We start from the raw sequence: 11,403 nt of genomic DNA, 5'->3' as shown, positions 1-11,403 counted from the left end.
TTACAATCACGTAACGCATGTTAACTGTTAATGTATTTATTATATATGCCTTTGACATGTGTGATACATATGTGTTACGAGTGTTTACGTCCTACACTCTAACACTACATTATACATGTGTACCACGTACACGCAATGCATTATGACTTCCAATGAGTCATATGTCCCGCATGTATGTCCTGTTTATTACAATCACACGATGCATATTACATTTAACATAACACACTTATATACTTAACGAGCACATTATGTGATACTACCATAAACTTTATGCATTTGTGATAATGTATCGAACCTTATACATGATGTGTGTCGAGTATTGTTACCATACACCAAACGAAACAACATACTGGAAACCTAACGTGCCCGAAGAATTTGTGCATTTCAAAGACATGGAGTTTGAAATGTGGGACGATGTTGTCAATATGTATAACATATATGCTGACAAATCTGGGTTTTCAATACGTTTAAGCACTATTAAACGAGTCAAGGGTTCGGTAACACACAGATACATGCTTTGTACTCGAGCCGACAAACCAAAATTTCAAGATTTTGATTCATCTATCTCAAACTCTGCTTCGACCTCACGTCGCAACAGCTCCAAGGCCGTGTGTTGCAATGCCCGCCTAAGATTGAAACCCGTTCCAAACACCATGAGATTCAAGATATATGATTTTGTTGATATTCATACCCATGAGCTGATTGTACCGAACGCTATGGAGTTTACAAAGAAACAACGAAAAATTGGGTATTCTGAACGCAATTTCATTCACAAACTAAGTTTAAACAAAATTGGTCCAAACATTGCGCATAACTTGCAATGTTCGTTAAAGGGCAGATATCACAACGTCAATGGTACTAAAATTGATTTCCAAAATGCTACCAGGGATGTCCGCCTCTTTATTTCTGACAGAGATGCGCAAATGATTGTGGACACAATGACGTCTCGTTCGGTCAACTTGCCAAATTTCTCGTTTGAGTACAAAGTTGTTGGAAGTGAACTCCGGTATATATTTTGGGCTGACGATGCTTCAAAATGCAACTATGATGCATTCGGGGAGGTTTTAGGTTTTGATGCAACCTACAGTACCAACAAGTAAGTGATTGATACACAAATGCATTACACGTATATATTTATGATGTTAACCATTTTTAACTGCACATTGTACTACCGTCACACCTGTTTGATACCAACATTCCACTCACATGTGTTTATACGTGTTTCTTGTATGCATTTGTGTAACATATTTTTTTCTCTTTTTCTTTAATTATATGACCGATACGGCATGATATTCGTACCACTTACTGAAGTGGATCATCATAAGAACTGTGTGACATTTGGTGCTAGTCTAATATATGATGAAACTATCGAGTCCTACAAGTGATTACTCGAAAAGTTTCTTAAAACACAAAAAACAGCCCAAACTCGTTTTAACCGATCAAGATGTTGCGGTTAAACAAGTTGTTCGTGTTGTGTTTGACCAGTCAATTCACCGACTTTGCATGTGGCACATTGTTAAGAAGATACCATTAAAGGTACGATTATTTTATTTTTTGTTTTAATTTTTTATTTTTGTTATATATAATGCACAGGCCCGGCCTATGGGCAGGGCATGTAGGGCTCAGGCCCCAGGCCCACACCCTTGATAGGCCCATGGGTTTTGAAAAATTTATCTATAGATATAGGTATTTAGGCCCACTGTGTTAAATGGATGGCCCAATAACAAAACAAATAAGTAAATAACCAGGGTTTTTTGTTTGAACGTACTGTCAACGGCGTGCAACATTTAATTCAGACTTGCTACTGCAAGGTTGCGACCATCGAACTTCCGACGACCTTGAGATTTTCTCTGGCCGGCGTGTGGTGGCGATTATCGTCCGACTATTACAGGTTTACAGGTTATTAAGTTATTTTAATTTTCTATTTCATAATAGCATAATAGGCTATTTGTTATTCACTTATTTGTTAACAGTTAAGGATACTTTATCAGAAATTGTTAAGACTTTTAAGTTTTAAGTACACTTGTTGCATACGTTAAGGACTTAAGGAGGACCAAAATGAGTAGTCGAGTAGATATAGTTTTCTTTAAAATCAATTCAGGGAATTAGGGTGTGTCGTGTGTATACTTACTTATCAGTTATCAAAGCCAACTTCTTATTTCATTTTTGCTAATGTTAACTTTAATATTGTTTTTTTCAATTGAATATTTGATAGTTAATTACTAAATTCTAATTAGCTATGTTATTATTTGTTTTTTATAGATATTATGCCTCCCAAGTCTTTAGACTTATCCGGTTGTCAAAAACGTAAAACGAGAAAATAGAAGAAGAATTAAGAAATACACAAATCAAGAAGAATGCAAAGAGATCATGTTTTACAAAGAGTTAGTCAAGGGCTTTGCTTCCAAGTTCTAAGTACTTTTGCTTTATCATTTTGCTAAAAAAACTTTCGCTTTGTATTTTAGGGCCTTTTATTTTTCATGTCCCAGGTCTTAATTTTATTTTTGTATTCTTGGAGACGGCAATGATAATGCACATATGTAACGCTCGTACAATTTTTACAGATTTCGGGTGACTTATTAGCAAATACGGATTTGCGAGTTTCCATACATAAACTGGTGTGGAACTTTTTTATAACACCTTCTACATTTGAAGAGCAGTGGGAATTGCTTATTGATGACCTTAATTTGAGTGATCATCATTGGCTTTGTTGGGCCTAAACTTATTTGGTTTGTACTTAGTCTAAAGGGCTGCGTATGTAAACCGAGATCCAAAGGGATCTCAGTGGGTTTTTGGTAGTTATTGGGCTAGTTGTTTCGGTTCCCTATATATAGCATACTTTGTATAGGGTTTTGGCTTGTTGTTTTGGTTCCCTATATATAGCATACTTTGTATAGGGTTTTGGCTGTTCATTTCACTTGTTAGTTTTGGCCGTCTACATGTTTACTATACGAGATTGTATTTATGCTTAAGCACCCGGCGTATAATAATAATACGTGTGTTTTGAAGCATTACTTGTGTTACGTGATTGTGTTTGTTCGTGTTCTTGAGTCACTGAGTATTAAGATTCCGCACTAATACTTGGTTGGTTGATATCATAATTGTAGTGATCCAGATTCGGGACTTACAATTGGTATCAGAGCCTTTGACCTATTCAGGCTCGTTATTGTGATATCAACGAATTCAAGATATCAAGGTTTGGTGGTGTTGTTGATTTCCAATGAGTTATTGCTCGGAGAAGAAAAGGGAGTCAATTCTGGGTAAGGATTGGTTTTGGTTTGGAAAGGAAATCAAATTCCATATTTCTCGGAAAGTTGTTACATTTAGACTGCTGGAGAAAACAGGGTTCTCGGCCACATCTAGCTTATGGTCAAACTTAGTTTTCAGCTAAGGCAGTTTTGGACTGATTTGAGTTTTCGGCGTTGTTTGTTTTTGGCTACTCTTAGTTCTCGGTCAAAACTTGGTCAAACTCTGAGTTCTCGGTCAAAACGTGGTCAAACTCTGAGTTCTCGGTCAAACTCAAGGTTCTCGGTCAAGATCAGTTCTCGGTAACAAGTGTGACATTTGTTCTCGGTCCAATAAACTATGAATTGTGTTCTTGGCCCAGTAAACTGTTTGGGCCTATCTGGTTTTAATCTGGGCTTGTTACCTGGATCGTAAAACATTTGGACTTTAATTAACTATTAATATGGATCAATTAACTAATGGTATTGGTTCAACAAACTCTTCACTCCATCAAGAACTTGACTCTATCATGGGGACCACAACTCGTATACCCCGTCTCCTATCTCATGAGGGGTTTAGTGAATTGAAGTTTCGCTTTGAGAAATACGTTAAGATGAAGGACTCCAAAGTGTGGAGAAGTATTGTTAGGGGGCCTCAAAGAATCACTTATTAAAAGGAGAACTCAACTGAAGTTATTGTGAAGCTTGTTGCACAGTATGATGATGATGACTTTGCTAAAATTGAGGAAGATGAAAAGGCTCTCTACTCTAACCATGGCACTCTCACCTGAGATTGCCCTTCAATTTAGAGAACTTCAGTCTGCTAAAGAGTTATAGGAGGCACTGATCGAAGTGTAAGAGGGAAATGAAGATACGAAAAGAAGTCGCCAAAACTTGCTGCGACAAAAGTTCAACATGTTTAATCATGTTCTGGGAGAAACGTTGGAAACCCAACTTCAAATGTTCATATCACTGGTGACTGAAATGAGATCAGCAAGTATTTATCTGCAAACTGCTGAAATAAACAATAAACTGGTGAACTCACTGCCAAAGAGTTGGGATATGAATGTTGCTGTTATCAAGAAAACTAAAGATCTCAACAGAATGTCTATCACTAAGATGATAGCTACCATCAAGGCATATGACATGGATGATAAGCAAAGTGCAATAAATCATGCCAACTCGTACAGTGCAGCTGGGTACAATATTGCTTCGAACAGTGCTCTCATCTCTCAAGACAATTTCTCAATGTTCAAGGCTACTCAACAACCACCTCAAGGAAAATTCCAAATGTTCACATCTACTCAAGGCCAATCATCCTCAATCCCACCCTAACCAGCTCCAGTATTCTTCACTAAGTCTGGTCAATCTTCAAATGATACTAGAAAAACCGCACACTCAGGGGCCACTCCTAGTCAGAACTTAAATCAGATTCCTTCCATTCAAAAAGAGACTCAGGAGAATATAGCTCTAATGGCAGGATTCATGAACTGCTATAATGCATTTTTAGCTGGATACTTGGTTCAACCTGTGGTCGCTGCTGAACTTGATGAAATCCACCCTGATGATGTTAAGGAAATGGATATCTCTTGGAAAATCTCCATGGCAGTGTTTCGAGCAAAGATGTTCACTAAGAGGATGGGTAGAAACAATTTGAACATGCCTAACAATCAGAAGGTGGGTTTTAACAAAGACACTCTTAGATGCTACAACTGTCACGAGCCGGGTCACTTTTCTCGTGAATGTACTAATCTAGCAAAGGATGGAAACACGGAAAGGGCACTGGTTCCGGTTGGTAACACTAGAGGTGAAGCTGGAGGTAGTTCAGGTAACGGTGAAAGAGGTATGGTTGCTCAACAGTTCTCTTGGGAAGGTCAGATGGCTGCGCTCAACATTGGAAATCAGGCCGCAAACTTTGCAAATGTTGAAGACACTGGAGAAGAAAATGCTACCGAGGAGAAGATCAACGAACTTAAATTTGCATATATGGCGTTCACCTCTCCAAATTCATCTAAGGTAAGTTTCCAACCATGCTATTTAGATTTTGTTGAGAAAATATAACTGTATAAGCTTCATAATGACAACTTAATTAGAGATATGGAAAGAATATAATCTGATAATTTTAAACTTAAAAAAATGAAAAAGCTTTCCAAAGATAAAATAGAAGCTCAAAAAAAGGATATCTCTAAGCTTAAATCCGATTTTACTATAAAGTCTTGTCATCACCTTGATGTCAAACAAGAAATCGCTGAATTGACTGCTAAACTGGAAGCCTCAAAGTTAGAAATTTTGAATCTAACTAGTAAATTTCAAAGGGCTGAACTAGACTTTAAGAAATTTGATGGTTCCAGTAAAGTAGTCAACTCAATGAATGAAAATCAATTGTTGTGGAAAGAAAATGAAGGTGAGGGAATAGGATATAGTTAGGTTCCCCAACCCTACAACCAAAATTATGTCCATACCCCTGTTACCAAAGAACAGGAAGAAAAGGTAAAGGACATGAAGTACGGTAAACAAGACAAAGGTGACGGAACCAGTTCTGTGAATGTTGGTCCGTCGATTTCATATATGAACGATTCTAATGTGTCTAGTTCATGTGTAGAAAATGTAATTGTGAAGGAATGGACTGATGAGGATGACGACCCTTGTTTTGAATTTAATAATGACATTGTTTTCGATGTTTCTTTAAAACTTCTTGTTTTGAATTCTGTTATTCCGACTGTTTGTGTGGGCTCTGTTTTAAAGAGCAATGATTCTTGTGTGGTTGATTCGGTTGAAACTTTGAACTCTAATAATGTGGTTTCTAATAATATTGAAAATAAAAAATTTCCAAAAAATATGTAGCACCTAAATTTGTCAAAGAGGGATGCTCTAATGACAAACAAGGTGATAAGCTCAAGGATGCAAAAATGGGTCCTCACAGTTTTAAGCAAGCTGGTCCACACAACCAGTCCAGACGAGGAGTTGCCCAAAATGATTTTTACATAAAACGTCAAACTTGTTTTAATTGTGGCACTCCTGGTCATATTACCAGAAATTGTCCACATCGTTCATATGTTCCTTATTATGGATTTTATCAGAGGAATATGCCCTATATGCCTCATACCTCGCACAGGCAAAGATTCAGGCATAATCAGGCTAGTCCCTCTGACGAAGATGGGAATCGAAATAAATTTGGCAGGTTTAGTCCTCATCAGACCAAACCTAACATGTTTCGTGAAACGGTTAGAAAAGGTGTTTCAAATTCAAATATAAACACTAAATTTAAACCAAAACAGAAGGAAAAGACAAATTCGTTCTCTTCCAAACCTAAAACACCGGAGGTTACTACAACCATTCGTACTTATAATGTCAAGTCATACAGACATAAATGGTTGCCTAAATATCCGGCAAAAGCATCTACAAAATCTATGTTTGACGATCAAAAAGACATGTCATGGCAATCTGTGACAACTGTAGATGAGTCAGGGTTACCCAGTGTAACTATGGACTGGGTACCAAAATCTAACTAATCCCGCGCTTTGTGCAGGAACAGCTATGGAGGAATATCATCAGACCTTGGTATGTTGATAGTGGCTGTTCCAGGCACATGACAGGGGGCATTACCCAACTACACGACATTCAAACATTTAATGGTGGGTATGTGTCTTTTGCGAGAGGAGAGAAAGGAAAGATCACTCAGAAGGGTACTGTAAGTAACGGTGTTCTAAAATTCAAAAATGTTAATTTTGTTCCTGAGTTGAAGCACAGTCTGTTAAGTGTATCACAAATTTGTGATAAAGATTTTTCAACACACTTTACTTAAAAGGAATGCTTGATTTTGAAACCTGGTATCATCATACCAGAAGACTGCTTTCTTGTTTGATCAAAACAAAACGATAATGCTTATGTGATCGACATGAACAAAAATGTTCCTGATGAAATAACATGTTTGTTTTCAAAAGTGTCAGAACATAACGCCATGCTATGGCATCGTTGGTCATGCAAAATCTAAAAACCTTAATCGTCTTGCTAAAAATGGTTTGGTACGTGGTCTACCCATTAAGGATTTTGTAACTATTGAAAAATGTGTGGCTTGTGCTTTGGGTAAACATCATCGAAAAACTCACAAGACGAAGTTGATCAATACCATTTCATCTGTTTTTCAACTACTTCATATGGACCTTTTTGGACCAGTCCATGTCTTGAGTCTATCTCGTAGCTCTTATTGTCTTGTTAAAACTGATGACTACTCACGTTTTACTTGGGTGTTCTTCTTGTCAAATAAGAGTGAAACTACATATTTAATCAAGAAGTTTGTTGTGCTCATGGAGAACCAACTGAATTTGAAGCTGAAGGGAATTCGTTGTGATAATGGAACCGAATTCAAGAATGCATCATTGAATCATTTTTGTTCAGAGAAAGGGGTGCTTCATCAATACAGCGCCGTTCGGACACCACAACAAAACGGTGTGGCTGGAAGAAGAAACAGAACTCTTATTGAGGCAGCAAGGACTATGTTGTGTGATTCTAAACTGCCTTTGTTCTTCTGGGCAGAAGCTATTAATACGGCATGTTATGTTCAGAATCGGGTGATAATTAACAAATTCAAGATGAAAACCCCATATGAGATTGTCTATGGTCATAAACACACTGTTGCACCTTTCAGAGCGTTTGGCTGTCCTTGCACACTACTGAATCTCGAGTCTACTTCAAAGTGTGGGGCCACAGCTGATGAGTGTTATTTTGTTGGTTATGCGGGTAATACATCGTACAGGGTCTACAATAAGTCAACCAAGCAGATTCTAGAATCCTATGAGGTTCGTTGGTTGGAAGAAAATGAGACTGATGCTCGTGTTGGTCCAGACTGGTTATTTGATTATAATGAATTCTTCAAACCATTCAATGTGTTTCCAGTCCTCAACACAGAACCTTCAGGTGGTCCTACAGTGGAAGCTGCAAAAGATAACCCACAGGCAGTATCTCACATATCTCCATTTCTGGATGATGATGTCACTGAATTAAGTAATGACACACCTGAAATTGATGCTCAGTCGAAGGAAACTTCAGAAACTGAGCGTTCACCTAACTCGTCTGAAGATGCTGCTACAGTTGAGGGGGAGAGTTCCATTCGTCAGATCTTCAGGAGCACACTATTTTCCGATGCCATTTCAAATGAATATGTTGCCAGTACTTCGTACTCTCATAGTACGACAACTTCTGGATGGAAGAATCCCCTTGCTGATGTTAACGAGAACTTGTCAAACCTGCAACCTAACAGTGATGTTTCCGATCAATTAATTCCGTCAAGAATTCAGAAAAATCATCCAATTGAGAATGTCATAGGTCCCATTGAAATAGGCGTTTCCACCAGAAGTCAGACAGGACACATAAACAGCTGCCTGTTTTCTTGTTTCACTTATCAAATTGAACCAAAGACGGTAGAAATGGCACTTCAGGAACCTAGTTGGGTCGATGTTATGCACAAAGAATTGAATCAGTTTGATAAGTTGAAGGTTTGGAAATTGGTTAAGTTACCGGAAGGAAAGAAAGCTCTTGATACAAGATGGGTTCTCCGAAACAAGCAAGCCGACACCGGGGTTATTGTTCGAAATAAAGCACGGTTGGTAGTTCGTGGTTTTCGTCAGGTTGAGGGACTAGATTACACTGATGTCTATGCCCAGTAGCTAGACTTGAGGCCATCAGAATTTTTCTGGCCTACGCCTCATTCATGGGGTTCATAGTGTATCAGATGGATGTCAAGACCGCTTTTCTGTATGGTGAAGTCAAGGAAGAGATTTATGTGGATCAGCCACCGGGTTTTGTTGACTCTAAGAAACCAAATCACGTCTAAAAGCTAGACAAGGCGTTATACGGGTTAAATCAGGCTTCTAGGGCATGGTATGCTACATTGACCGCACATCTTCTAGATCATGGCTACAAGAGAGGAACCATTGATCAAACACTGTTCCTGAAAACTGTCGGAAAAGATTTGATTCTAGTCCAGATCTATGTAGATGACATCATTTTTGGATCCACCAGCGCTGAGTTGTGCACAAAATTTGAAGGTGTAATGAAGAAAAGATTTGAAATGAGCTCGTTGGGTGAAATGATAACGCTTCTAGGGTTACAGGTTCGCCAAAGCTCGGTAGGAATTTTACTGCATCAAGGAAAGTATGTTGAGATATGCTGGCAAAGTTTGAACTTCAAGACTCCAAGAGTGCCAACACTCCTATAGCAGAAAGGCCATTACTGTCATCTGATCCTGAAGGGAGTCCCGTAGATTAAACGTACTATTGATCGATGATCGGGTCTCTGATGTACCTCACAGCCATTCATCCTGACATCATGTTTGCAGTCTGCCAATGTGCTCGTTTCCAGGCTAACCCTAAACTCTCTCATTTAATTGCTGTTAAACGTATTTTTAGATATCTGAAGGGACAACCGAAGTTAGGTCTTTGGTATCCCAAACAATCAGAATTTGATCTTTATGCTTTTGCTGATAGCAATTATGGTGGAGATGACATTGACAGGAAATCCACATCCGCTGGATGCCAGTTCTTAGGAGATCGTCTCATTTCATGGCAGTGTAAGAAACAACAGACGGTGTCTATCTCGACTGCCGAAGCGGAGTATGTTGCCGCGTCAGCTTACTGTTCTCAGGTTATCTGGATGCAAAACCAACTGCTAGATTACTCCTATTTTTTGTGATAATGATGCTGCCATTGCAATTGTGAAAAATCCGGTTCAGCACTCTAAAACCAAGCACATCGATATTAAAATTCATTTTATTCGTGACTGTTTCGATCAAAAATTGATTCAACTTGAACAAGTTCACACTGACAACAATGTGGCGGACTTATTTACAAAACCGGTAGGAACAGCCAAATTTAATGTGCTTGTGAGTTTTCTCAAAATGCTTCGTTTCGAGGATTGAGTCTTTTTCGGGATAAATCTGTATATATTCGTTTAATTTGCACAAATTTAGGGGGAGAAAAATCAAAAAGTCAAAATAGTCTGTGTGCGTTGTCTTTTATTAAAAAAAAACTTGTTTTTCAAGATTCATTCTCGCTTAAAATTATGTCGGTTGCTCAAGTTTGAAGGACATGTACTTGTATATGGTTGGTCTGGTGTTCTATTTGTAGTTTCACAGGATAGCCATTTACCCAAAGACTAAAAGCACTCGGGGCTATTATGATGTGTTTTGTGTTTTGCTTTCTTTCACTTAAAACTATGTCGGTAACTCTGAGCTGCAAGGACTTGTATCTTCATACATGTTTGGTCTGGTTAACCACTTGTGGTCATACAGGATAGCCATTTACCTGAAAGCTTAAAAGTGACCGGGGTGACTGAATTCTTAACACGTGTGTTTTATGTAACTCTCTGGAAATGATATTACTATTTAGTTATCAGCTTCTTAGAAGCTTCAAAATATTTTCAATGAAAATTGATCCAATCTTTGGAAAATGATAGGTAAGTTGTTTTTGTGTGCCTAACGGGTGAAGTTATTAAGCTTAAAAGGCTCTAGAACAGTCATTGATTTGTATGGTAGCTTTTCATGATGCGTAAAAGTTGAAGTGACACAAACTAAATATGCTAAACTTACCGTGGAGAGTCATTTTGAAGAAATTTGCACATTATCCATAAACATCTCTCCGAATGATATGCAGTAAAGCAATTAACCAGTCATACATGAGCCCGTTAGTGTCTTGATCACCAATAATATTATATTATCTAGTTAAAAATAAAAATAAAAAAAACTGCAAAAGAGTTCATTTTATCCTATCAAAAATCTATGTTTTTAAAAGCTTAGAGGGTCAAACTAGAACTATAGAGATGGGGGCATAAAAGTAAGTCATGTCATGTCTCGAATGAAAGGCCTGTAAGTCCGGATGGCTTGTAAGTCCAACGTTCAACCTTAAAGCTTAAACTATATTTAATTATCTATAAAAACTTTTGATCAAGCACTAGGGGGTTGGAGTCAAATTGGGGTGATCTGGGGAAAGCCAAATACGCCCTGAGAAGAGATAGGAGGAATCACAGGTCCATGAGTGATGTCCATCTAAGCCTTATGCCAAACTGAACCTAAGTAATATCACTGATACAATGCAAATCATGCTAAGTTTATTATACCTGCTATCAACCTATCTCTTTATGTCATAATAACGCTGAACATGAATCCTAGTGACAACCTCTTAAA

The 11,403-nt window shown here is 38.0% G+C and overlaps 1 protein-coding gene across 1 annotated transcript; it reads left to right on the top strand.

Moving 5' to 3' along the window:
• The first annotated feature begins 305 nt into the window (after positions 1 to 305).
• LOC143604388 (protein FAR1-RELATED SEQUENCE 5-like) lies at positions 306 to 1,100 on the top strand. Its single transcript, XM_077080886.1, has one exon. The coding sequence runs from the start codon at positions 306 to 308 to the stop codon at positions 1,098 to 1,100; it is 795 nt and encodes a 264-aa protein (XP_076937001.1).
• Positions 1,101 to 11,403: the final 10,303 nt, after the last annotated feature.

This window comes from Bidens hawaiensis, unplaced genomic scaffold, assembly GCF_021521415.1.
Source record: "Bidens hawaiensis isolate Kalapana, Puna unplaced genomic scaffold, B.hawaiensis_p1.1 tig00064966_1, whole genome shotgun sequence".
NCBI classification, from domain to species: Eukaryota; Viridiplantae; Streptophyta; class Magnoliopsida; order Asterales; family Asteraceae; genus Bidens; species Bidens hawaiensis.
Note: the sequence above shows the minus strand (reverse complement) of the source record. Positions and strands in the feature narration are given on the sequence as shown.

What these genes read in the sequence shown, in the direction of transcription:
- LOC143604388 (XM_077080886.1), top strand. Translation starts at nt 306, where the DNA reads ATGTGTGTCGAGTATTGTTACCATACACCAAACGAAACAACATACTGG.